Raw genomic sequence first — 27960 nt, 5'->3', positions numbered from 1 at the left:
ATACTTCAGGGTAAACATCCTCTGCTGGTTAACATGCTGCAGGGTAAACATCCTCTGTTGGTTAACATACTGCAGGGTAAACATCATCTGTTGGTGTCCATACGTCAGGGTAAACATCCTCTGTTGGTGTCCATACTTCAGGGTAAACATCCTCTGTTGGTGTCCATACTGCAGGGTAAACATCCTCTGTTGGTGTCCATACTGCAGGGTTAACATCCTCTGTTTGTGCCCATACTGCAGGGTTAACATCCTCTGTTTGTGTCCATACTTCAGGGTAAACATCCTCTGTTGGTGTCCATACTGCAGGGTAAACATCCTCTGTTGGTGTCCATACTTCAGGGTAAACATCCTCTGTTTGTGTGCATACTGCAGGGTTAACATCATCTGTTGGTGTCCATACTGCAGGGTTAACATCCTCTGTTTGTGTCCATACTGCAGGGTTAACATCCTCTGTTTGTGTCCATACTGCAGGGTAAACATCCTCTGTTGGTTAACATGCTGCAGGGTAAACATCCTCTGTTGGTGTCCATACTGCAGGGTAAACATCCTCTGTTGGTGTCCATACTTCAGGGTAAACATCCTCTGTTGGTGTCCATACTGCAGGGTAAACATCCTCTGTTGGTGTCCATACTGCAGGGTAAACATCCTCTGTTGGTTAACATGCTGCAGGGTAAACATCCTCTGTTGGTGTCCATACTGCAGGGTAAACATCCTCTGTTGGTGTCCATACTGCAGGGTAAACATCCTCTGTTTGTGCCCATACTGCAGGGTAAACATCCTCTGTTGGTGTCCATACTTCAGGGTAAACATCCTCTGTTTGTGTCTATACTGCAGGGTAAACATCCTCTGTTGGTGTCCATACTGCAGGGTAAACATCCTCTGTTGGTTGACATACTTCAGGGTAAACATCCTCTGTTGGTGACCATACTGCAGGGTAAACATCCTCTGTTGGTGTCCATACTTCAGGGTAAACATCCTCTGTTGGTGTCCATACTTCAGGGTAAACATCCTCTGTTGGTGTCCATACTGCAGGGTTAACATCCTCTGTTGGTGTCCATACTTCAGGGTAAACATCCTCTGTTGGTGTCCATACTGCAGGGTTAACATCCTCTGTTGGTGTCCATACTTCAGGGTTAACATCCTCTGTTGGTGTCCATACTGCAGGGTTAACATCCTCTGTTGGTGTCCATACTTCAGGGTTACAGACTCTGTTGGTCTCTGTTGGCTCTCTGCTGCCACCTGCCTGCCTGTCAGTAGAGCACTGAGTGGAACATGGAACTTTGAGAGTACAATATGTTCATTGTCAGCATAGATTTTTTGAGTAATTATGGAAAAGTTGACATAAGAGAGACGGATAACCACTCCTTGTGTTTGAACATAGAGCCCTACCACTCCTTGTGTTTGAACATGAAGCCCTACCACTCCTTGTGTTTGAACATGAAGCCCTACCACTCCTTGTGTTTGAACATAGAGCCCTACCACTCCTTGTGTTTGAACATGAAGCCAGACCACTCCTTGTGTTTGAACATAGAGCCCTACCACTCCTTGTGTTTGAACATAGAGCCCTACCACTCCTTGTGTTTGAACATGAAGCCCTACCACTCCTTGTGTTTGAACATGACGCCCTACCACTCCTTGTGTTTGAACATAGAGCCCTACCACTCCTTGTGTTTGAACATGAAGCCCTACCACTCCTTGTGTTTGAACATAAAGCCCTACCACTCCTTGTGTTTGAACATAGAGCCCTACCACTCCTTGTGTTTGAACATAGAGCCCTACCACTCCTTGTGTTTGAACATGAAGCCAGACCACTCCTTGTGTTTGAACATAGAGCCCTACCACTCCTTGTGTTTGAACATAGAGCCCTACCACTCCTTGTGTTTGAACATGAAGCCAGACCACTCCTTGTGTTTGAACATAGAGCCCTACCACTCCTTGTGTTTGAACATAGAGCCCTACCACTCCTTGTGTTTGAACATAAAGCCCTACCACTCCTTGTGTTTGAACATAAAGCCCTACCACTCCTTGTGTTTGAACATAGAGCCCTACCACTCCTTGTGTTTGAACATAGAGCCCTACCACTCCTTGTGTTTGAACATGAAGCCCTACCACTCCTTGTGTTTGAACATGAAGCCAGACTAAATGCTGGAAGGTGTAGTCTTCAGACTGTGTGTTTCAGACTGTGTTTCAGACTGTGTGTTGAGGTTGTGTGTTTCAGACTGTGTGTTTCAGACTGTGTGTTTCAGACTGTGTGTTTCAGACTGTGTGTTGAGGTTGTGTGTTTCAGACTGTGTGTTGGGTTGTGTGTTTCAGACTGTGTGTTGAGGTTGTGTGTTTCAGACTGTGTGTTGAGGTTGTGTGTTTCAGACTGTGTGTTGGGTTGTGTGTTTCAGACTGTGTGTTTCAGACTGTGTGTTGAGGTTGTGTGTTTCAGACTGTGTGTTTCAGACTGAGGTTGTGTGTTTCAGACTGTGTGTTGGGTTGTGTGTTTCAGACTGTGTGTCGAGGTTGTGTGTTTCAGACTGTGTGTTGAGGTTGTGTGTTTCAGACTGTGTGTTGAGGTTGTGTGTTTCAGACTGTGTGTTTCAGACTGAGGTTGTGTGTTTCAGACTGTGTGTTGGGTTGTGTGTTTCAGACTGTGTGTTTCAGACTGTGTGTTTCAGACTGAGGTTGTGTGTTTCAGACTGTGTGTTGAGGTTGTGTGTTTCAGACTGTGTGTTTCAGACTGAGGTTGTGTGTTTCAGACTGTGTGTTGGGTTGTGTGTTTCAGACTGTGTGTTGAGGTTGTGTGTTTCAGACTGAGGTTGTGTGTTTCAGACTGTGTGTCGAGGTTGTGTGTTTCAGACTGTGTGTTGAGGTTGTGTGTTTCAGACTGTGTGTTGAGGTTGTGTGTTTCAGACTGAGGTTGTGTGTTTCAGACTGTGTGTTGAGGTTGTGTGTTTCAGACTGAGGTTGTGTGTTTCAGACTGTGTGTTGAGGTTGTGTGTTTCAGACTGTGTGTTGAGGTTGTGTGTTTCAGACTGTGTGTTTCAGACTGTGTGTTTCAGACTGTGTGTTGAGGTTGTGTGTTTCAGACTGTGTGTTGAGGTTGTGTGTTTCAGACTGTGTGTTGAGGTTGTGTGTTTCAGACTGTGTGTCGAGGTTGTGTGTTTCAGATTGTGTGTCGAGGTTGTGTGTTTCAGACTGAGGTTGTGTGTTTCAGACTGTGTGTTGAGGTTGTGTGTTTCAGATTGTGTGTCGAGGTTGTGTGTTTCAGACTGAGGTTGTGTGTTTCAGACTGTGTGTTGAGGTTGTGTGTTTCAGACTGTGTTTTTCAGACTGTGTGTCGAGGTTGTGTGTTTCAGACTGTGTGTTGAGGTTGTGTGTTTCAGACTGTGTGTTTCAGACTGTGTGTCGAGGTTGTGTGTTTCAGACTGTGTGTTTCAGACTGTGTGTCGAGGTTGTGTGTTTCAGACTGTGTGTTTCAGACTGTGTGTTTCAGACTGTGTGTTGAGGTTGTGTGTTTCAGACTGTGTGTTGAGGTTGTGTGTTTCAGACTGTGTGTTGAGGTTGTGTGTTTCAGACTGTGTGTCGAGGTTGTGTGTTTCAGATTGTGTGTCGAGGTTGTGTGTTTCAGACTGAGGTTGTGTGTTTCAGACTGTGTGTTGAGGTTGTGTGTTTCAGACTGTGTGTTTCAGACTGTGTGTTTCAGACTGTGTGTTTCAGACAGTGTGTTGAGGTTGTGTGTTTCAGACTGTGTGTTGAGGTTGTGTGTTTCAGACTGTGTGTTGAGGTTGTGTGTTTCAGACTGTGTGTTGAGGTTGTGTGTTTCAGACTGTGTGTTGAGGTTGTGTGTTTCAGACTGAGGTTGTGTGTTTCAGACTGTGTGTTTCAGACTGTGTGTTTCAGACTGTGTGTTTCAGACAGTGTGTTGAGGTTGTGTGTTTCAGACTGTGTGTTGAGGTTGTGTGTTTCAGACTGTGTGTTGAGGTTGTGTGTTTCAGACTGTGTGTTGAGGTTGTGTGTTTCAGACTGTGTGTTGAGGTTGTGTGTTTCAGACTGAGGTTGTGTGTTTCAGACTGTGTGTTGAGGTTGTGTGTTTCAGACTGTGTGTTGAGGTTGTGTGTTTCAGACTGAGGTTGTGTGTTTCAGACTGTGTGTTGGGTTGTGTGTTTCAGACTGTGTGTCGAGGTTGTGTGTTTCAGACTGTGTGTTGAGGTTGTGTGTTTCAGACTGTGTGTTGAGGTTGTGTGTTTCAGACTGAGGTTGTGTGTTTCAGACTGTGTGTTGAGGTTGTGTGTTTCAGACTGTGTGTTTCAGACTGTGTGTTTCAGACTGTGTGTTTCAGACTGTGTGTTGAGGTTGTGTGTTTCAGACTGTGTGTTGAGGTTGTGTGTTTCAGACTGTGTGTTGAGGTTGTGTGTTTCAGACTGTGTGTCGAGGTTGTGTGTTTCAGATTGTGTGTCGAGGTTGTGTGTTTCAGACTGAGGTTGTGTGTTTCAGACTGTGTGTTGAGGTTGTGTGTTTCAGATTGTGTGTCGAGGTTGTGTGTTTCAGACTGAGGTTGTGTGTTTCAGACTGGGTGTTGAGGTTGTGTGTTTGAGACTGTGTGTTTCAGACTGTGTGTTGAGGTTGTGTGTTTCAGACTGTGTGTTGAGGTTGTGTGTTTCAGACTGTGTGTTTCAGACTGTGTGTCGAGGTTGTGTGTTTCAGATTGTGTGTCGAGGTTGTGTGTTTCAGATTTTGTGTCGAGGTTGTGTGTTTCAGACTGTGTGTTTCAGACTGTGTGTTTCAGACTGTGTGTTTCAGACTGTGTGTTGAGGTTGTGTGTTTCAGACTGAGGTTGTGTGTTTCAGACTGTGTGTTGAGGTTGTGTGTTTCAGACTGAGGTTGTGTGTTTCAGACTGTGTGTTGAGGTTGTGTGTTTCAGACTGTGTGTTGAGGTTGTGTGTTTCAGACTGTGTGTTTCAGACTGTGTGTTTCAGACTGTGTGTTGAGGTTGTGTGTTTCAGACTGTGTGTTGAGGTTGTGTGTTTCAGACTGTGTGTTGTGTGTTTCAGACTGTGTGTTGAGGTTGTGTGTTTCAGATTGTGTGTCGAGGTTGTGTGTTTCAGACTGTGTGTTTCAGACTGTGTGTTTCAGACTGTGTGTTTCAGACTGTGTGTTGAGGTTGTGTGTTTCAGACTGAGGTTGTGTGTTTCAGACTGTGTGTTGAGGTTGTGTGTTTCAGACTGAGGTTGTGTGTTTCAGACTGTGTGTTGAGGTTGTGTGTTTCAGACTGTGTGTTGAGGTTGTGTGTTTCAGACTGTGTGTTTCAGACTGTGTGTTTCAGACTGTGTGTTGAGGTTGTGTGTTTCAGACTGTGTGTTGAGGTTGTGTGTTTCAGACTGTGTGTTGAGGTTGTGTGTTTCAGACTGTGTGTCGAGGTTGTGTGTTTCAGACTGTGTGTCGAGGTTGTGTGTTTCAGACTGTGTTTCAGACTGTGTGTTTCAGACTGTGTGTTGGGTTGTGTGTTTCAGATTGTGTGTCGAGGTTGTGTGTTTCAGACTGAGGTTGTGTGTTTCAGACTGTGTGTCGAGGTTGTGTGTTTCAGACTGTGTTTTTCAGACTGTGTGTCGAGGTTGTGTGTTTCAGACTGTGTGTTGAGGTTGTGTGTTTCAGACTGTGTGTTTCAGACTGTGTGTCGAGGTTGTGTGTTTCAGACTGTGTGTTTCAGACTGTGTGTCGAGGTTGTGTGTTTCAGACTGTGTGTTTCAGACTGTGTGTTTCAGACTGTGTGTTGAGGTTGTGTGTTTCAGACTGTGTGTTGAGGTTGTGTGTTTCAGACTGTGTGTTGAGGTTGTGTGTTTCAGACTGTGTGTCGAGGTTGTGTGTTTCAGATTGTGTGTCGAGGTTGTGTGTTTCAGACTGAGGTTGTGTGTTTCAGACTGTGTGTTGAGGTTGTGTGTTTCAGACTGTGTGTTTCAGACTGTGTGTTTCAGACTGTGTGTTGAGGTTGTGTGTTTCAGACAGTGTGTTGAGGTTGTGTGTTTCAGACTGTGTGTTGAGGTTGTGTGTTTCAGACTGTGTGTTGAGGTTGTGTGTTTCAGACTGTGTGTTGAGGTTGTGTGTTTCAGACTGTGTGTTGAGGTTGTGTGTTTCAGACTGAGGTTGTGTGTTTCAGACTGTGTGTTGAGGTTGTGTGTTTCAGACTGTGTGTTGAGGTTGTGTGTTTCAGACTGAGGTTGTGTGTTTCAGACTGTGTGTTGGGTTGTGTGTTTCAGACTGTGTGTCGAGGTTGTGTGTTTCAGACTGTGTGTTGAGGTTGTGTGTTTCAGACTGTGTGTTGAGGTTGTGTGTTTCAGACTGAGGTTGTGTGTTTCAGACTGTGTGTTGAGGTTGTGTGTTTCAGACTGTGTGTTTCAGACTGTGTGTTTCAGACTGTGTGTTTCAGACTGTGTGTTGAGGTTGTGTGTTTCAGACTGTGTGTTGAGGTTGTGTGTTTCAGACTGTGTGTTGAGGTTGTGTGTTTCAGACTGTGTGTCGAGGTTGTGTGTTTCAGATTGTGTGTCGAGGTTGTGTGTTTCAGACTGAGGTTGTGTGTTTCAGACTGTGTGTTGAGGTTGTGTGTTTCAGATTGTGTGTCGAGGTTGTGTGTTTCAGACTGAGGTTGTGTGTTTCAGACTGTGTGTTGAGGTTGTGTGTTTGAGACTGTGTGTTTCAGACTGTGTGTTGAGGTTGTGTGTTTCAGACTGTGTGTTGAGGTTGTGTGTTTCAGACTGTGTGTTTCAGACTGTGTGTCGAGGTTGTGTGTTTCAGATTGTGTGTCGAGGTTGTGTGTTTCAGACTGAGGTTGTGTGTTTCAGACTGTGTGTTGAGGTTGTGTGTTTCAGATTGTGTGTCGAGGTTGTGTGTTTCAGACTGTGTGTTTCAGACTGTGTGTTTCAGACTGTGTGTTTCAGACTGTGTGTTGAGGTTGTGTGTTTCAGACTGTGTGTTGAGGTTGTGTGTTTCAGACTGTGTGTTGAGGTTGTGTGTTTCAGACTCTGTGTCGAGGTTGTGTGTTTCAGATTGTGTGTCGAGGTTGTGTGTTTCAGACTGATGTTGTGTGTTTCAGACTGTGTGTTGAGGTTGTGTGTTTCAGACTGTGTGTTTCAGACTGTGTGTTGAGGTTGTGTGTTTCAGACTGTGTGTTGAGGTTGTGTGTTTCAGACTGTGTGTTGAGGTTGTGTGTTTCAGACTGTGTGTTGAGGTTGTGTGTTTCAGACTGAGGTTGTGTGTTTCAGACTGTGTGTTGAGGTTGTGTGTTTCAGACTGTGTGTTGAGGTTGTGTGTTTCAGACTGTGTCGAGGTTGTGTGTTTCAGACTGTGTGTTGGGTTGTGTGTTTCAGACTGTGTGTCGAGGTTGTGTGTTTCAGACTGTGTGTTGGGTTGTGTGTTTCAGACTGTGTGTTGGGTTGTGTGTTTCAGACTGAGGTTGTGTGTTTCAGACTGTGTGTTTCAGACTGTGTGTTGAGGTTGTGTGTTTCAGACTGTGTGTCGAGGTTGTGTGTTTCAGACTGTGTGTCGAGGTTGTGTGTTTCAGACTGTGTGTTGAGGTTGTGTGTTTCAGACTGTGTGTCGAGGTTGTGTGTTTCAGACTGTGTTTTTGACTGTGTGTTTCAGATTGTGTGTCGAGGTTGTGTGTTTCAGACTGTGTGTCGAGGTTGTGTGTTTCAGACTGTGTGTTGAGGTTGTGTGTTTCAGACTGTGTGTTGAGGTTGTGTGTTTCAGACTGAGGTTGTGTGTTTCAGACTGTGTGTCGAGGTTGTGTGTTTCAGACTGTGTGTTGGGTTGTGTGTTTCAGACTGTGTGTCGAGGTTGTGTGTTTCAGACTGTGTGTCGAGGTTGTGTGTTTCAGACTGTGTGTTGAGGTTGTGTGTTTCAGACTGTGTGTTGAGGTTGTGTGTTTCAGACTGTGTGTCGAGGTTGTGTGTTTGGCTGGCAGTGTCCTTTGTTTCTTTAGAGTTAGTGTTTTGTGATTTATTTCACAGTGAAACACTGATTGAACACACACATCATGCAAAGCTAACCCTATCCTTATGGTAGCGACAACAGTGTTGGGTTCACTGGACTGTTTGGTTATTAGAATACAAAGCTATACATTTATACTGTATTAGTGAGCAGATTACAGTAAACTGTTGTTTAATACAACCCCATTCCCTAAGTACCAGACATTAATCCATGTGTAGTATAACGGGTGGAACTATACTCATCTGTAAAACTGTATTATACTGACTGGGAATTTGGAAGAGGCTCAGGGTGCATTAGCCTGTAGGTTATTCCACACCAGGGGACTCTGTCTTCGCTCAGATTTAGCCCTCATCACATAATCTGAAGGAATCGATGGTCAACAAAAGGTTATAATATTCTATTAAACATTGTGATCATTTCTGTTTGAAATGTAATGATTTTCATTTGGACCCCTTGACACTTTATATACAGATGACGTCGGAAGTTTACATACACTTCGGTTGGAGTCGTTAAAACTCGTTTTTTTTTCAACCACTCCACAAATTTCTTGTTAACAAACTATAGTTTTGGCAAGTCGGTTAGGACATCTACTTTGTGCATGACACAAGTAATTTTTCCAACAATTGTTTACAGACAGATTATTTCACTTATAATTCACTGTATCATAATTCCAGTGGGTCATACACTAAGTTGACTGTGCCTTTAAACAGCTTGGAAAATTGTGTCATGTCAATGTCTGTCACGCTCGTCGGGAACAGAGGACCAATGCGCAGCGTTGAATGCGAACATTTTATTTATTATACTGATCACACGAACAAAACAACAAAACGAAAACGTGACGTCCCTGGTTACAACACAAACCAACACGGAACAAGAAACCACAATGAATGAATGCCTAACGGCTACCTAAGTATGACTCCCAATCAGAGACAACGAGCTACAGCCGTCTCTGATTGGGAGCCACCCTGGCCAACATAGATAAACAACAACTAGAAGCAACACCCATGAAAACTCACACCCTGGCTCAACACACTAGAGTCCCCAGAGCCAGGGCGTGACAGTACCCCCCCCTAAAGGCGCGGACTCCGACCGCGCCAACCAAATACCACAGGGGAGGGACCGGGTGGGCACTCCGCCTTGGCGGCGGATCCGGCTCCGGGCATGATCCCCACTCGCTCTCTAACCCCCCAAAGTACCCCTGGTCCAGTCTGGCCCTGCTGACCGGAGCTGGACTGCACACTGGTGGAGCGGATTGCTCTAGCTCCGGCGTGAAGCAGCTGACCCGTGCTGAACCAGGCACCAGTGGAACAGGCACGGGCTGTGCCGGACTGACGACGCACACCACTGGCTTGGTGTGGGGAGCAGGAACGGCCCGAGCCGGGCTGACGAAACGCACCCCTGACTTGGTGCGGGGAGCAGGAGCGAGCCGAACCGGGCTGACGAAACGCACCACTGACTTGGTGCGGGGAGCAGGAACGGGCCGAGCCGGGCTGACGAAGCGCACCACTGACTTGGTGCGGGGAGCAGGAACGGGCCGAGCCGGGCTGACGGCGCACCACTGACTTGGTGCGGGGAGCAGGAACGGGCCGAGCCGGGCTGACGAAGCGCACCACTGACTTGGTGCGGGGAGCAGGAACGGGCCGAGCCGGGCTGACGAGCGCACCACTGACTTGATGCGGGGAGCAGGAACGGGCCGAGCCGGGCTGGACGAGCGCACTACTGACTTGGTGCGGGGAGCAGGAACAGACCGGACCGTACTGGGGACACACACCACTGGCCCTACACCGGGATCTGGAACGGGCCGGACCGGACTGGTAACACACCCCAGTACCTCTCGCCGTGCCTCTACACCTTCCATCCCCTCTTCGACCAGTGGCCCCCGTAACCTGGCGGCCTCCTCTGCCAACCCGCTGGACCGCTCTATCGCGGCCTCCTGCTGCCCCGACGTCGTGAGCCCCCCCCTAAAAAAATTCTGGGGGTCTCTCTTCCCCGTGGACCAGGCCTCTATCGTTCTCGCCCAACTCTCGCTCTCCTGCTTCCAACTCCAGCCATTCTGCTCCTCCTTTGGCTTGACCCAGTCGAGACTCTTCCTCCACTGTTCCCAAGTCCACCCTCTCTGCTCCTCATTAGGCTTGACCCAGTCGAGGTTGCCACGGAGATCTGCTAGCGACTCCCCTGGCGATGGCTCCTGGACACGCTGCTTGGTCCAGTTTTGGTGGTTTCTTCTGTCACGCTCGTCGGGAACAGAGGACCAATGCGCAGCGTTGAATGCGAACATTTTATTTATTATACTGATCACACGAACAAAACAACAAAACGAAACGTGACGTCCCTGGTTACAACACAAACCAACACGGAACAAGAAACCACAATGAATGAATGCCTAACGGCTACCTAAGTATGACTCCCAATCAGAGACAACGAGCTACAGCCGTCTCTGATTGGGAGCCACCCTGGCCAACATAGATAAACAACAACTAGAAGCAACACCCATGAAAACTCACACCCTGGCTCAACACACTAGAGTCCCCAGAGCCAGGGCGTGACAATGTCATGGCTTTAGAAGCTTCTGAAAGGCGAATTGACATCATTTGAGTCAATTGGAGGTGTACCTGTGGATGTATTTTAAGGCCTACCTTCAAACTCAGTGCCTCTTTGCTTGACATCATGGGAAAATCAAAAGAAATCAGCCAAGACCTCAGAAAAATAATTGTAGACCTCCACAAGTCTGGTTCATCCTTGGGAGCAATTTCCAATTGCCTGAAGGTACCACGTTCATCTGTACAAACAATAGTACGCAAGTATAAACACCATGGGACCACGCAGCCGTCATACCGCTCAGGAAAGAGACGCGTTCTGTCTCCTAGAGATGAACGTACTTTGGTGCAAAAAGTGCAAATCAATCCCAGAACAACAGCAAAGGACCTTGTGAAGATGCTGGAGGAAACAGGTACAAAAGTATCTATATCCACAGTAAAACGAGTCCTATATCGACATAACCTGAAAGGCCGCTCAGCACGGAAGAAGCCACTGCTCCAAAACCACCATAAAAAAGCCAGACTATGGTTTGCAACTGCACATGGGGACAAAGATCGTACTTTTTGGAGAAATGTCCTCTGGTCTGATGAAACAAAAATAGAACTGTTTTGCCATAATGACCATTGTTATGTTTGGAGGAAAAAGGGGGAGCTTGCAAGCCGAAGAGCACCATCCCAACCGTGAAGCACGGGGGTGGCAGCATCATACTGTGGGGGTGCTTTGCTGCAGGAGGGACTGGTGCACTTCACAAAATAGATGGCATCATGATGAAGGAAAATTGTGGATATATTGAAGCAACATCTCAAGACATCAGTCAGGAAGTTAAAGCTTGGTCACAAATGGGTCTTCCAAATGGACAATGACCCCAAGCATACTTCCAAAGTTGTGGCAAAATGGCTTAAGGACAACAAAGTCAAGGTATTGGAGTGGCCATCACAAAGCCCTGACCTCAATCCTATAGAAAATGTGTGAGCAGAAGTGAAAAAGCGTGTGCGAGCAAGGAGGCCTACAAACCTGACTCAGTTACACCAGCTCTGTCAGGAGGAATGGGCCAAAGTTCACCCAATTTATTGTGGGAAGCTTGTGGAAGGCTACCTGAAACATTTGACCCAAGTTAAACAATTTAAAGGCAATGCTACCAAATACTAATTGAGTGTATGTAAACTTCTGACCCACTGGGAATGTGATGAAAGAAATAAAAGCTGAAATAAATCATTTTCTCTACTATTATTCTGACATTTCACATTCTTAAAATAAAGTTGTGATCCTAACTGACCTAAGACAGGGAATTTTTACTAGGATTAAATGTCAGAAATTGTGAAAACTGAGTTTAAATGTATTTGGCTAAGGTGTATGTAAACTTCCGACTTCAACTGTATGATGTATGAATCAGAAGTGTCCTCAATTTTTTAAAACTTTTTAATGTGTACTGATCCCTTTTATCAGGAAGGTCTGCAAATAGATACCCTTGTTTAATCTGTCTTTAATAAAGTGGGATCTGGTCAGGAGTTTCTAATCTGGCCAATGTTGACTCTAGTGTCAACCAGATGAACCCTGTGACCATGGAGTGGGGGGAGGGTCTGGTGTGACTGACAACACAGAGAGTAGAGGTGACCATGTTTGTCCTGTGTGGCTCAGTTGGTAGAGCTTGCAATACCAGGGTTGTGGGATTGATTCCGGCTGGGGTCACTCAGGCAGGACTGGCAGTCACTTAGGATAAGTGTCTGCTACACTACATATATTACATGATTTGTTCTGTAACCTTTCTCTCCCTCGCTCTCGCTCTCGCTCTCTCCCTCTCCCTCTCCCTCTCCCTCTCCCTCTCCCTCTCCCTCCCTCCCTCCCTCCCTCTCTCTCTCTCTCTCTCTCGCTCTCTCTCTCTCTCTCTCTCTCTCTCTCTCTCTCTCTCTCTCTCTCTCTCTCTCTCTCTCTCTCTCTCTCTCTCTCTCTCTCCCTCCCTCTCAATCTCTCCCTCTCCCTCTCCCTCTCCCCCTCCCTCCCTCCCTCCCTCCCTCCCTTCCTCTCTCCCCCCCTCTCCCTCTCCCTCCCTCCCTCCCTCCCTTCCTCTCGCCCCGCTCCCTCCCTTCCTCTCCCTCCCTCCCTCCCTTTCCCTCCTTCCTCTCTCCCCGCTCCCTCTCTCCCTCCCTCCCTCCCTTCCCACTCCCTCCCTCTCTCCCTCCCTTCCTCTCCCTCTCTCCCTCTCCCTCCCTTCCTCTCTCCCCGCTCTCTCCCTCCCTCCCACTCCCTCCCTCTCTTTCTCACAGGTATCCCCTTCCCCAAGAACTTCATCCAGATCTGTAAGAAGATCATCTGCCGTCTGTTCCGGGTGTTTGTCCACGTCTACATCCACCATTTTGACCGTATGATGCTGATGGGAGCTGAGACCCACGTTAACACCTGCTACAAGCACTTCTACTGCTTCAGCACAGAACTCAACCTCATAGACCGCAAGGAGCTGGAACCACTGGTGAGTATGAGAGAGATCAAGATTGAGTCAAGACAGAAGGTGCGTCCCAAATGGCTCCCCGTTCCCTATATAGTGTACTACTTTTGACCAGGGCTGGTGAGTAATAGTGTAATCCTCTCAGATATACACAAAGGGGCTAGGGGCTAGGGGTTAGGGGCTAGGGGCTAGGGGTTAGGGGTTTATTAAAAGTCTCTGGTCACTCTGGGAGTCCTCTATTATAGAGGCTGACTGGACTGGTGTCACCTACGGGTTATTATAGAGGCTGACTGGACTGGTGTCACCTACGGGTTATTATAGAGGCTGACTGGACTGGTGTCACCTACGGGTTATTATAGAGGCTGACTGGACTGGTGTCACCTACGGGTTATTATAGAGGCTGACTGGACTGGTGTCACCTACGGGTTATTATAGAGGCTGACTGGACTGGTGTCACCTACGGGTTATTATAGAGGCTGACTGGACTGGTGTCACCTACGGGTTATTATAGAGGCTGACTGGACTGGTGTCACCTACGGGTTATTATAGAGGCTGACTGGACTGGTGTCACCTATGGGTTATTATAGAGGCTGACTGGACAGGTGTCACCTATGGGTTATTATAGAGGCTGACTGGTCTGGTGTCACCTATGGGTTATTATAGAGGCTGACTGGACTGGTGTCACCTATGGGTTATTATAGAGGCTGACTGGACTGGTGTCACCTATGGGTTATTATAGAGGCTGACTGGTCTGGTGTCACCTACGGGTTATTATAGAGGATGACTGGACTGGTGTCACCTACGGGTTATTATAGAGGCTGACTGGACTGGTGTCACCTACGGGTTATTATAGAGGCTCACTGGACTGGTGTCACCTACGGGTTATTATAGAGGATGACTGGACTGGTGTCACCTACGGGTTATTATAGAGGCTAACTGGACTGGTGTCACCTATGGGTTATTATAGAGGCTGACTGGACTGGTGTCACCTACGGGTTATTATAGAGGCTGACTGGATTGGTGTCACATATGGGTTATTATAGAGGCTAACTGGACTGGTGTCACCTACGGGTTATTATAGGCTGACTGGAATGGTGTCACCTATGGGTTATTATAGAGGCTGACTGGACTGGTGTCACCTACGGGTTATTATAGAGGCTGACTGGACTGGTGTCACCTACGGGTTATTATAGAGGCTGACTGGATTGGTGTCACATATGGGTTATTATAGAGGCTGACTGGACTGGTGTCACCTACGGGTTATTATAGGCTGACTGGAATGGTGTCACCTATGGGTTATTATAGAGGCTGACTGGACTGGTGTCACCTACGGGTTATTATAGAGGCTGACTGGACTGGTGTCACCTATGGGTTATTATAGAGGCTGACTGGACTGGTGTCACCTATTGGTTATTATAGAGTCTGACTGGATTGGTGTCACCTACAGGTTATTATAGAGGCTGACTGGACTGGTGTCACCTATGGGTTATTATAGAGGCTGACTGGACTGGTGTCACCTATGGGTTATTATAGATGCTGACTGGACTGGTGTCACCTACGGGTTATTATAGAGGCTGACTGGACTGGTGTCACCTACGGGTTATTATAGAGGCTGACTGGACTGGTGTCACCTACGGGTTATTATAGAGGCTGACTGGACTGGTGTCACCTACGGGTTATTATAGAGGCTGACTGGACTGGTGTCACCTACGGGTTATTATAGAGGCTGACTGGACTGGTGTCACCTACGGGTTATTATAGAGGCTGACTGGACTGGTGTCACCTACGGGTTATTATAGAGGCTGACTGGACTGGTGTCACCTACGGGTTATTATAGAGGCTGACTGGACTGGTGTCACCTATGGGTTATTATAGAGGCTGACTGGTCTGGTGTCACCTACGGGTTATTATAGAGGCTGACTGGACTGGTGTCACCTACGGGTTATTATAGAGGCTGACTGGACTGGTGTCACCTACGGGTTATTATAGAGGATGACTGGACTGGTGTCACCTACGGGTTATTATAGAGGCTGACTGGACTGGTGTCACCTACGGGTTATTATAGAGGCTGACTGGACTGGTGTCACCTACGGGTTATTATAGAGGCTGACTGGACTGGTGTCACCTACGGGTTATTATAGAGGCTGACTGGATTGGTGTCACATATGGGTTATTATAGAGGCTGACTGGACTGGTGTCACCTACGGGTTATTATAGAGGCTGACTGGACTGGTGTCACCTACGGGTTATTATAGAGGCTGACTGGACTGGTGTCACCTACGGGTTATTATAGAGGCTGACTGGACTGGTGTCACCTATGGGTTATTATAGAGGCTGACTGGACAGGTGTCACCTATGGGTTATTATAGAGGCTGACTGGTCTGGTGTCACCTATGGGTTATTATAGAGGCTGACTGGACTGGTGTCACCTATGGGTTATTATAGAGGCTGACTGGACTGGTGTCACCTATGGGTTATTATAGAGGCTGACTGGTCTGGTGTCACCTACGGGTTATTATAGAGGATGACTGGACTGGTGTCACCTACGGGTTATTATAGAGGCTGACTGGACTGGTGTCACCTACGGGTTATTATAGAGGCTCACTGGACTGGTGTCACCTACGGGTTATTATAGAGGATGACTGGACTGGTGTCACCTACGGGTTATTATAGAGGCTAACTGGACTGGTGTCACCTATGGGTTATTATAGAGGCTGACTGGACTGGTGTCACCTACGGGTTATTATAGAGGCTGACTGGATTGGTGTCACATATGGGTTATTATAGAGGCTGACTGGACTGGTGTCACCTACGGGTTATTATAGGCTGACTGGAATGGTGTCACCTATGGGTTATTATAGAGGCTGACTGGACTGGTGTCACCTACGGGTTATTATAGAGGCTGACTGGACTGGTGTCACCTACGGGTTATTATAGAGGCTGACTGGATTGGTGTCACATATGGGTTATTATAGAGGCTGACTGGACTGGTGTCACCTACGGGTTATTATAGGCTGACTGGAATGGTGTCACCTATGGGTTATTATAGAGGCTGACTGGACTGGTGTCACCTACGGGTTATTATAGAGGCTGACTGGACTGGTGTCACCTATGGGTTATTATAGAGGCTGACTGGACTGGTGTCACCTATTGGTTATTATAGAGTCTGACTGGATTGGTGTCACCTACAGGTTATTATAGAGGCTGACTGGACTGGTGTCACCTATGGGTTATTATAGAGGCTGACTGGACTGGTGTCACCTATGGGTTATTATAGATGCTGACTGGACTGGTGTCACCTACGGGTTATTATAGAGGCTGACTGGACTGGTGTCACCTACGGGTTATTATAGAGGCTGACTGGACTGGTGTCACCTACGGGTTATTATAGAGGCTGACTGGACTGGTGTCACCTACGGGTTATTATAGAGGCTGACTGGACTGGTGTCACCTACGGGTTATTATAGAGGCTGACTGGACTGGTGTCACCTACGTGTTATTATAGAGGCTGACTGGACTGGTGTCACCTACGGGTTATTATAGAGGCTGACTGGACTGGTGTCACCTACGGGTTATTATAGAGGCTGACTGGACTGGTGTCACCTATGGGTTATTATAGAGGCTGACTGGTCTGGTGTCACCTACGGGTTATTATAGAGGCTGACTGGACTGGTGTCACCTACGGGTTATTATAGAGGCTGACTGGACTGGTGTCACCTACGGGTTATTATAGAGGATGACTGGACTGGTGTCACCTACGGGTTATTATAGAGGCTGACTGGACTGGTGTCACCTACGGGTTATTATAGAGGCTGACTGGACTGGTGTCACCTACGGGTTATTATAGAGGCTGACTGGACTGGTGTCACCTACGGGTTATTATAGAGGCTGACTGGATTGGTGTCACATATGGGTTATTATAGAGGCTGACTGGACTGGTGTCACCTACGGGTTATTATAGGCTGACTGGAATGGTGTCACCTACGGGTTATTATAGAGGCTGACTGGACTGGTGTCACCTACGGGTTATTATAGAGGCTGACTGGACTGGTGTCACCTACGGGTTATTATAGAGGCTGACTGGATTGGTGTCACATATGGGTTATTATAGAGGCTGACTGGACTGGTGTCACCTACGGGTTATTATAGGCTGACTGGAATGGTGTCACCTATGGGTTATTATAGAGGCTGACTGGACTGGTGTCACCTACGGGTTATTATAGAGGCTGACTGGACTGGTGTCACCTATGGGTTATTATAGAGGCTGACTGGACTGGTGTCACCTATGGGTTATTATAGATGCTGACTGGACTGGTGTCACCTACGGGTAATTATAGAGGCTGACTGGACTGGTGTCACCTACGGGTTATTATAGAGGCTGACTGGACTGGTGTCACCTACGGGTTATTATAGAGGCTGACTGGACTGGTGTCACCTACGGGTTATTATAGAGGCTGACTGGACTGGTGTCACCCACGGGTTATTATAGAGGCTGACTGGACTGGTGTCACCTACGGGTTATTATAGAGGCTGACTGGACTGGTGTCACCTACGGGTTATTATAGAGGCTGACTGGACTGGTGTCACCTACGGGTTATTATAGAGGCTGACTGGACTGGTGTCACCTATGGGTTATTATAGAGGCTGACTGGTCTGGTGTCACCTACGGGTTATTATAGAGGCTGACTGGACTGGTGTCACCTACGGGTTATTATAGAGGCTGACTGGACTGGTGTCACCTACGGGTTATTATAGAGGATGACTGGACTGGTGTCACCTACGGGTTATTATAGAGGCTGACTGGACTGGTGTCACCTACGGGTTATTATAGAGGCTGACTGGACTGGTGTCACCTACGGGTTATTATAGAGGCTGACTGGACTGGTGTCACCTACGGGTTATTATAGAGGCTGACTGGACTGGTGTCACCTACGGGTTATTATAGAGGCTGACTGGACTGGTGTCACCTACGGGTTATTATAGAGGCTGACTGGACTGGTGTCACCTACGGGTTATTATAGATGCTGACTGGACTGGTGTCACCTATGGGTTATTATAGAGGCTGACTGGACTGGTGTCACCTACGGGTTAGAAGGAAATGAAGTATCAAAGAAGATTGAGATCAGAGGTCAACACATCCGCCTCCGGGCCACATAATAATAATTTGGGGGGTGCTTATATTTGTCCTGTTACACACTTGTACAAAGATGTAATGGAAATGTGTTTTTGCATATCCCAACTCCCCCTGAGACACCTGCAGGGAGTGGTGTCACTCTCCTCATCTAATGGCAAATCCCTTCCATTCATAGATAACCTCTCATCTGACCCCACTCTCCTCATCCATTCATAGATAACCTCTCATCTGACCCCACTCTCCTCATCCATTCATAGATAACCTCTCATCTGACCCCACTCTCCTCATCCATTCATAGATAACCTCTCATCTGACCCCACTCTCCTCATCCATTCATAGATAACCTCTCATCTGACCCCACTCTCCTCATCCGTTCATAGATAACCTCTCATCTGACCCCACTCTCCTCATCCGTTCATAGATAACCTCTCATCTGACCCCACTCTCCTCATCCGTTCATAGATAACCTCTCATCTGACCCCACTCTCCTCATCAATTCATAGATAACCTCTCATCTGACCCCACTCTCCTCATCCATTCATAGATAACCTCTCATCTGACCCCACTCTCCTCATCCATTCATAGATAACCTCTCATCTGACCCCACTCTCCTCATCCATTCATAGATAACCTCTCATCTGACCCCACTCTCCTCATCCATTCATAGATAACCTCTCATCTGACCCCACTCTCCTCATCCGTTCATAGATAACCTCTCATCTGACCCCACTCTCCTCATCCGTTCATAGATAACCTCTCATCTGACCCCACTCTCCTCATCCGTTCATAGATAACCTCTCATCTGACCCCACTCTCCTCATCCGTTCATAGATAACCTCTCATCTGACCCCACTCTCCTCATCAATTCATAGATAACCTCTCATCTGACCCCACTCTCCTCATCCATTCATAGATAACCTCTCATCTGACCCCACTCTCCTCATCCATTCATAGATAACCTCTCATCTGACCCCACTCTCCTCATCCACTCATAGATAACCTCTCATCTGACCCCACTCTCCTCATCCATTCATAGATATCCTCTCATCTGACCCCACTCTCCTCATCCATTCATAGATAACCTCTCATCTGACCCCACTCTCCTCATCCATTCATAGATAACCTCTCATCTGACCCCACTCTCCTCATCCATTCATAGATAACCTCTCATCTGACCCCACTCTCCTCATCCATTCATAGATAACCTCTCATCTGACCCCACTCTCCTCATCCATTCATAGATAACCTCTCATCTGACCCCACTCTCCTCATCCATTCATAGATAACCTCTCATCTGACCCCACTCTCCTCATCCATTCATAGATAACCTCTCATCTGACCCAACTCTCCTCATCCAGAGAGAGAGAGAGAGAGAACACAGACCCACAAATAATTAAAAAACAAACCCAATTTTGAAAAACTCCCATATCTATTGGGTGAAAAACCACAGTGTGCCATCACAGCAGCAATATTTGTGACCTGTTGCCACAAGAAAAGGGCAACCAGTGAAGAACAAACACCATTGTAAATACAACCCATATTTATGTTTATTTATTTTCCCATTTGTACTTTAACTATTTGCACATCGTTACAACACTGTATATATACATAATATGACATTTGAAATGTCTTTATTCTTTTGGAACTTCTGAGTGTAATGTTTACTGTTAATATTTATTTTTTATTTCACTTTTGTTTATTATCTACTTCACTTGCTTTGGCAATGTTAACACACGTTTCCCATGCCAATAAAGCCCTTAAATTGAATTGAATCGAGAGGGAGAGGGAGGGAGAGAGGGGGAGAGCTACTGTGAAATTATGGCAGCATCAGAGGCTGACTGGATGGATCAGGCTTATTGTTTGTTTAAACCTTGATTAAGTAAAGCAACATTATAATAGATTTAAAGCAGTTCTACGTTTTCTTAAAAAAACATTCTAGTTTAGTTGTAGGTTTTCATTTATTTCCATCTACCTGTTTTCCCCTCTTGTCTTTCCTCTATCAGCCTCCATACAATGGAGCAGGGAGATTTAATCAGTCCTCTATCAGCCTCCATACAATGGAGCAGGGAGATTTAATCAGTCCTCTATCAGCCTCCATACAATGGAGCAGGGAGATTTAATCAGTCCTCTATCAGCCTCCATACAATGGAGCAGGGAGATTTAATCAGTCCTCTATCAGCCTCCATACAGTGGAGCAGGGAGATTTAATCAGTCCTCTATCAGCACCATACAATGGAGCAGGGAGATGGGATCAGTCTGGTTCTGGTCAGCAGTACACACCAGGGAGATGGGATCAGTCTGGTTCTGGTCAGCAGTACACACCAGGGAGATGGGATCAGTCTGGTTCTGGTCAGCAGTACACACCAGGGACAGACAGTTGTCTTCGGCCAGCTCCTGGTAGTCCTTACTGTGTCTCAGGAGAGAGAGAAGGACTGGGGGAGAGGTGGGGGAGAGGTGGGGGAGAGGTGGAGGAGAGGTGGAGGAGAGGTGGGAGGAGAGGTGGGGGGAGGAGAGGTGGGGGAGAGGTGGGGGGGGGGAGAGGTGGGGGAGAGGTGGAGGAGAGGTGGAGGAGAGGTGGGGGAGAGGTGGAGGAGAGGTGGGGGAGAGGTGGAGGAGAGGTGGAGGAGAGGTGGGGAGAGGTGGGAGGAGAGGTGGGGGAGAGGTGGAGGAGAGGTGGAGAGGTGGGGGAGAGGTGGAGGAGAGGTGGCGGAGAGGTGGGGGAGAGGTGGAGGAGAGGTGGGGGAGAGGTGGAGGAGAGGTGGAGGAGAGGTGGAGGAGAGGTGGGGGAGAGGTGGAGGAGAGGTGGAGGAGAGGTGGGGGAGAGGTGGAGGAGAGGTGGGGGGAGAGGTGGGGGAGAGGTGGGGGAGAGGTGGAGGAGAGGTGGGGGGAGAGGTGGGGGAGAGGTGGGGGAGAGGTGGGGGAGAGGTGGAGGAGAGGTGGGGGAGAGGTGGGGGAGAGGTGGGGGAGAGGTGGGGGAGAGGTGGGGGAGAGGTGGAGGAGAGGTGGAGGAGAGGTGGGGGAGAGGTGGAGGAGAGGTGGGGGAGAGGTGGAGAGGGAGAGGTGGGGGAGAGGTGGGGGAGAGGTGGAGGAGAGGTGGGGGGAGAGGTGGAGGAGAGGTGGGGGAGAGGTGGGGGAGAGGTGGAGGAGAGGTGGGGGAGAGGTGGGGGAGAGGTGGGGGAGAGGTGGAGGTGAGGTGGGGGAGAGGTGGAGGAGAGGTGGAGGAGAGGTGGGGGAGAGGTGGAGGAGAGGTGGGGGAGAGGTGGGGGAGAGGTGGAGGAGAGGTGGAGGAGAGGTGGGGGAGAGGTGGGGGGAGAGGTGGAGGAGAGGTGGGGGAGAGATGGGGGAGAGGTGGAGGAGAGGTGGAGGAGAGGTGGAGGAGAGGTGGGGGAGAGGTGGAGGAGAGGTGGAGGAGAGATGGGGGAGAGGTGGAGGAGAGGTGGAGGAGAGGAGGAGGAGGTGGGGGAGAGGTGGAGGAGAGGTGGAGGAGAGATGGAGGAGAGGAGGAGGAGGTGGGGGAGAGATGGGGGAGAGGTGGAGGAGAGGTGGTGGAACGTATTTGTTCCTGCAGGCACAGCTCTTGTCTAGTATAGATCTCCTAGGCAACAGAAAAGTAACAAAAACAGTAGCAACAAGGACCAGGACTACTGGGGGTCTTGGTGCTGCCCTGCTACTGGTCGATGGAAGGAAGGCTGGTGCCTAGCAACCTGGCTGTGTGTTCTCTGGGTGTGTTAGCAGGTTGACCTTGTCCTAATAGACTGACAGCCAGTGTGTATTATCAGACCATCAGCCTGGGTGTGTTTAGCAGGTTGACCTTGTCCTAATAGACTGACAGCCAGTGTGTATTATCAGACCATCAGCCTGGGTGTGTTTAGCAGGTTGACCTTGTCCTAATAGACTGACAGCCAGTGTGTATTATCAGACCATCAGCCTGGGTGTGTTTAGCAGGTTCACCTTGTCCTAATAGACTGACAGCCAGTGTGTATTATCAGACCATCAGCCTGGGTGTGTTTAGCAGGTTGACCTTGTCCTAATAGACTGACAGCCAGTGTGTATTATCAGACCATCAGCCTGGGTGCGTTTAGCAGGTTGACCTTGTCCTAATAGACTGACAGCCAGTGTGTATTATCAGACCATCAGCCTGGGTGTGTTTAGCAGGTTGACCTTGAGAGTAGTGAAGGCCCTCTCACCAAGGTGAAGCTCAGCTCAGTTTGCCAGCCTGTCACTGTGCCAAACTCCTTCTCCGCTGACACAGGAATTCACACCTGGCTTGACCAAACAGTTGTCATGAAATACTACCTAATGGAGCATAGTTGCAGGTTTTGCTGGAAACAAATGAAGTGAATGTTGAATCAGTTTCATCCTCGCACTCTCTTGTAACTTATTTCTCTCTTCCAGAAAGATATGACGTCTGGGATGTGTCAGTGAGGTGTTGTAGCAGAACCACTGGGGCTGCCGATGAACTCCGAACTCCGAACCCTGCTCTGTTCTGTTGGCATGGCAGGAGGTTACCATGGATATGCTGTGGGAGGGTCCAATGAGCATGCCTCTGAAGCTTGATGACATCATCACTGTGCGTCTGGTAGCCGGAGAAGAACCTGTTACTTGCAGATACGCCTGCCTGGCTTGATCCACACTGTAGCAGAGACAGGCTCTACTGTAGTTTGTCATGTTAAGGAACTCTCTCTATAACACCACATCACTGAGGAGGAGCTGATTAACTAATGTTTGCATGAGTTGATTATGTTCTATATGAGAGTAGGACTACTAGGACCACTTACTGGCTGATTGACTGGCTGGCTTACTGGCTGATTGACTGGCTGGCTCGCTGGCTGGCTGACTGGCTGATTGACTGGCTGGCTGTCTGGCTGGCTGACTGGCTGGCTGGCTGGCTGACTGGCTGGCTGGCTGGCTGACTGGCTGGCTGGCTGGCTGACTGGCTGATTGACTGGCTGGCTGTCAAATCAAAAAGTGTCTGAAATGGCATCCTATTCCTTATGTAGTGCACTACTTTTGACCTGGACTCTGGTCAAAGGCAGTGTACTATACAGTCCATTCGGAAAGTACTCAGACCCCTTGACTTTTTCCACATTTTGTTACGTTACAGCCTTATTCTAAAATGGATTAAATCAATAAAAATCCTCATCAATCTAGACACAATACCCCATAATGACAAAGTGAAAAACAGAAATACCTTATTTACATATGTATTCAGACCCTTTGCTATGAGACTCGAAATTGAGCTCAGATGCATCCTGTTTCCATTGATTATCCTTGAGATGTTTCTACAACTTGATTGGAGTCCACCTGTGGTAAATTCAATTGATTAGACATGATTTGGAAAGGCACACACCTGTCTATATAAGGTCCCAAAGTTGACAGTGCATGTCAGAGCAAAACCAAGCCATGAGGTCGAAGGCATTGTCTGTAGAGCTCCGAGACAGGATTGTGTCGAGGCACAGATCTGGGGAAGGGTACCGAAAAATTTCTGCAGCATTGAAGGTCCCCAAGAACACTGTGGCCACCATCATTCTTAAATGGAAGAAGTTTGGAACCACCAAGACTCTTCCTAGAGCTGGCCTCCCGGCCAAACTGAGCAATTGGGGGAGAAGGGCCTTGGTCAGGGAGGTGACCAAGAACCCGATGGTCACGCTGACAGAGCTCCAGAGTTCCTCTGTGGAGATGGGAGAACCTTCCAGAAGGACAACCGTCTCTGCAGCACTCCACCAATCAGGCCTTTATGGTAGAGTGGCCAGATGGAAGCCACTCCTCAGCAAAAGGCACATGACAGCCCGCTTGGAGTTTGCCAAAAGGCACCTAAAGATTCTCAGACCATGAAAAACAAGATTTTCTGGTCTGATGAAACCAAGATTGAACTCTTTGGCCTGAATGCCAAGCGTCACGTCTGGAAGAAACCTTGCACTGAATACTTATGATATTTCAGTTTTTTATTTTTTATATATTTTCCAAACATTTCTAAAAACCAGTTTTTGCTTTGTCATTATGGGGTATTGTGTGTAGATTGACGAGGGGGAAAAAACAATTTAATCTATTTTAGAATAAGGCTGTAACATAACAGAATGTGGAAAAAGTGGAGGGGTCTGAATACTTTCCGAAGGCACTGTATACAGTGAATAGGGTGCTATTTCAGACACAACCATAGGTCTGACCTCTTGTTTCCACTAGGGGGCACTGTACAGTAGGACACTAGGAGTTAAGCTGCGCAGAATGCTGCATGGGAAATACACTGACGTATTGGATATGATGTGGACGAATACAGACTTTGACCTGGTGTTGGTTCTAGTAAATGGCCTCCTATAATAATAACATATTTCGTTTTTGTCTCTGCTTTTCCTGTCCGCTATGAAATTAACAGCTGATCGAATAATATAATATGCCATTTAGCAGACGCTTTTATCCAAAGCGACTTACAGTCATGCGTGCATACATTGTTTTTTGTTTTGTTTTTTTTGTCACGGGGATCGAACCCACTACCTTGGCGTTACAAGCGCCGTGCTCTACCAGCTGAGCTACAGAGGACCACGAATCATCACAAGGTGTTATGTATAAATTATCTTTGGTGTGGAGAGACAGACAAATTGTTCAGTCGATTTAATTTATTCCGTCTGTGTTTAGTGAGTTAAACCAAGCGTCATCATGGGTTCAACTAATGACTGTCATGATTTAGCTGCCACATGTGGTTGGATCTGTGTTTGCTTAGTTTATAGGTTAGAACAATGACGTTTTGTTGAATCACTAAGTTTAAATTGAATTCTCATCTGTGTTAATGTCATGATTCAAAAGCAGATGGGCTGAGGTGTTCTATAGAGAGAAGTGAAATACTGTGATTCTACTTCGGGTACTGATTTATCAATGGCAGCACGGATGACCTGACTGGTGTAGTTTCACAGGTCCTTTCGGGTGTTCATCCATCATGATCCCGGTGTTATTACTTCACCATGAGGACTTCTTTCTTCTTTCTGTCTCCCGAGTGGCGCGGTGGTCTAAGGCGCTGCATCGCAGTGCTAGCTGTGCCACTAGAGATCCTGGTTCAGAATCCAGGCTCTGTCGTAGCCGGCCGCGACCGGGAGACCCATGGGGCGGCACACAATTGGCCCAGTGTCGTCTAGGGTAGGGGAGGGGATGTAGAGCATGGCGTTTGCAACGCCAGGGTTGTGGGTTCCATTCCCACGGGGTGTATAAAAATATATATATAATAAAAAAAAAGTAATGTATGCAACTGTAAGTAGCTCTGGATAAGAGCGTCTGCTAAATGACTAAAATGTAATGTAAATCAACGTGTTGCGCTGGCATCCTTACCCTAGTGAATATGGTATGCTGTATTATCAGTCTGCAACTGACTGTTCAGTTTACAATAACCAAACACGAAGCGTCTGTCCTACAAAGTGACTGATATTGTTAACTGGACACTGACACTTATTTACAATTATTTTTTTTACATTTAGTTTGATTGTTCATGATTCTATTTAAATATTACTACGCCAGAAACAATAAAGTGTATTTTGATTCCTTCCAGAAAACGTTCCTATCTTTTCACAAGGGGGATTTTTAGACAGTGCATGCCTACTGGTGGTGTTTGCAATACAGAATGGGCTCATCTGTTGTTGAGAGAAACACAGCGATTCAATCTCTTCTTCTGAGCTCATTAGCTTAGCTTAGTTTACTTATACACTCACTGTGATTAGATGGGCGATAGATAGCAGAGGCTAACATGCTAACCCTCTCTGTGATTAGGTGGGTGATAGATAGCACAGAGGCTAACATGCTAACCCTCTCTGTGATTAGATGGATGATAGATAGCACAGAGGCTAACATGCTAACCCTCTCTTTGATTAGATGGATGATAGATAGCACAGAGGCTAACATGCTAACCCTCTCTGTGATTAGATGTATGATAGATAGCACAGAGGCTAACATGCTAACCCTCTCTGTGATTAGATGGATGATAGATAGCACAGAGGCTAACATGCTAACCCTCTCTGTGATTAGATGGATGATAGATAGCACAGAGGCTAACATGCTAACCCTCTCTGTGATTAGATGGATGATAGATAGCACAGAGGCTAACATGCTAACCCTCTCTGTGATTAGATGGACAATAGATAGCACAGAGGCTAACATGCTAACCCTCTCTGTGATTAGATGGATGATAGATAGCACAGAGGCTAACATGCTAACCCTCTCTGTGATTAGATGGATGATAGATAGCACAGAGGCTAACATGCTAACCCTCTCTGTAGAGGAGTTCTCCATGGATAGCCGCTCAGTGCTTTAATCCACCAGTGTTTTTAATTCATCTCAGAGGCTCTCAACGTGGATTAAAGTCAAGGTTGATACTCACTGGAGCTAATAAAGAGAGTTGTTGATCTAATCAATCAAATCGATGTACAACAATAGGCCTATATAAAGCTGGCCAAGCACTCTCACCTTACCTCTACTGTCCCTCTTACCTCGTGGAGCTAAGTGATTGTCTCTCTCTGGCTGAGTCTGTCTAACCGAGGAGGCTGTTTAATGCTGGCAGTCAGTGGTACGTGATTGACTTATTCCTCTTGGTCAGGGCGGGACGTAGCTAACGCTGCAACAATCTTCTGCCACTGGAGTCTGTCTTTGGCCACAGCTTGCACCCTTGTCCCACGAGAGACCCATCTCTCGCAGCTCAGCCTACCAGTCAGTGGTACAGCGAAAAACGTTTCCTCTATGGGTAAGGAGGCAAGCAGCCCGCCGGTGTGTGTTCAGATCATGTCGATGATCTTCCTGGTGTGTTTCGGCCTGTACTGCATCGTGAAGGGCGTGTCCTTCGGCTTCTTCAACTGGTGGTACATCCTGGGAGGATCGTGTATCGTGGCGGCAGCCTTCGCATCATTCAGGGTATATGAGGTGTGTATTATCTCTGCCCAGAGGGAGATCTGCGAGGGACAGCCCTGTGGACCCGGACCATAGAGCGACCCGGAGACTAGGGACAGCCCTGTAGCAGACAGGAGACACTGCCAGGAGACCCTGCCAGGAGACCCTGCCAGGAGACCGTGGGGTAACATTGTTGTCTTTGACTGTAGGACAGCCAGATACAGACTGGACTTCTACTGGACGCTCAACCCAGGAACACTGACCAATTGTGAACTATCTGAATATAGGATTGGATAGAAATAAATAACTCCAATATTTACTGACTTGAAATAATTGTCTAATGCTTGATTATTAAACCACCAGGTAGTACGCTTTGCCTTTTTAAAGAAGAAGAAGAAATGTTGCACTCATCTCTTTGTGTCACACAAGTCATACATCACAGATAAGAATTTAACCACAAAACGTTTTATTAATTTTAAGGATACCGTTTTTTTCTAAGTAATGGTTTCCTAAAGACATTTACATCTGATATTACAGAAGGCTGCCATGTATGTTACACTGTTCAGATGTAGGATCTTCATTTGATCACTCTTGCTGTTGGGAATTTTCCTGCAAAGCTGGAAATGCAAGGTTTAAAAGGCTTCTAAAGTTTGTAATTTTCACTTTAAAATGTCAGACTTGATTTTCCCTAACGAAAAATGTATCAACCCCTACAAAAAAATGTATATGAATTATAATCCACATAATAATTCACATTTCCTGATGCTGCAGGATTATTTTCCAGCTGTAGCAAACTGGCTCAAATTAATATCCTACATCTGTACGGTCAACATTTACACTGTTGTTATAGGTCAGCCAGTGACTATCACAGACTGCGTCCCAAACGGTACCCTATTCCCTTTATAGTGCACTACTTTAGACCAGGGTCCACAGGTAGTGCACTACACAGTATAGGGAATAGGGTGGACATTCATCAGAACAGAAGAATCAACAACAACAACAACTACACATC

The 27960-nt window shown here is 47.3% G+C and overlaps 1 protein-coding gene across 1 annotated transcript in view; it reads left to right on the top strand.

Moving 5' to 3' along the window:
- The window catches only part of LOC121573365 (MOB kinase activator 3B-like), a 45289-nt gene extending 22367 nt beyond the window's left edge, over positions 1–22922 (top strand). Inside the window, exons 3-4 of the mRNA XM_041885277.2 lie at positions 12774–12976; positions 22482–22922. Of these exons, the coding sequence (XP_041741211.2) occupies positions 12774–12976; positions 22482–22511 (233 nt within the window). The 3' untranslated portion in view covers positions 22512–22922. The remainder of the gene's footprint in view (positions 1–12773; positions 12977–22481) is intronic.
- Positions 22923–27960: the final 5038 nt, after the last annotated feature.

This window comes from Coregonus clupeaformis, chromosome 9 (assembly GCF_020615455.1).
Source record: "Coregonus clupeaformis isolate EN_2021a chromosome 9, ASM2061545v1, whole genome shotgun sequence".
NCBI lineage: Eukaryota > Metazoa > Chordata > Actinopteri > Salmoniformes > Salmonidae > Coregonus > Coregonus clupeaformis.
The sequence above is the reverse complement of the archived record's forward strand: the minus strand, read 5'-3'. Positions and strand labels throughout refer to the sequence as shown.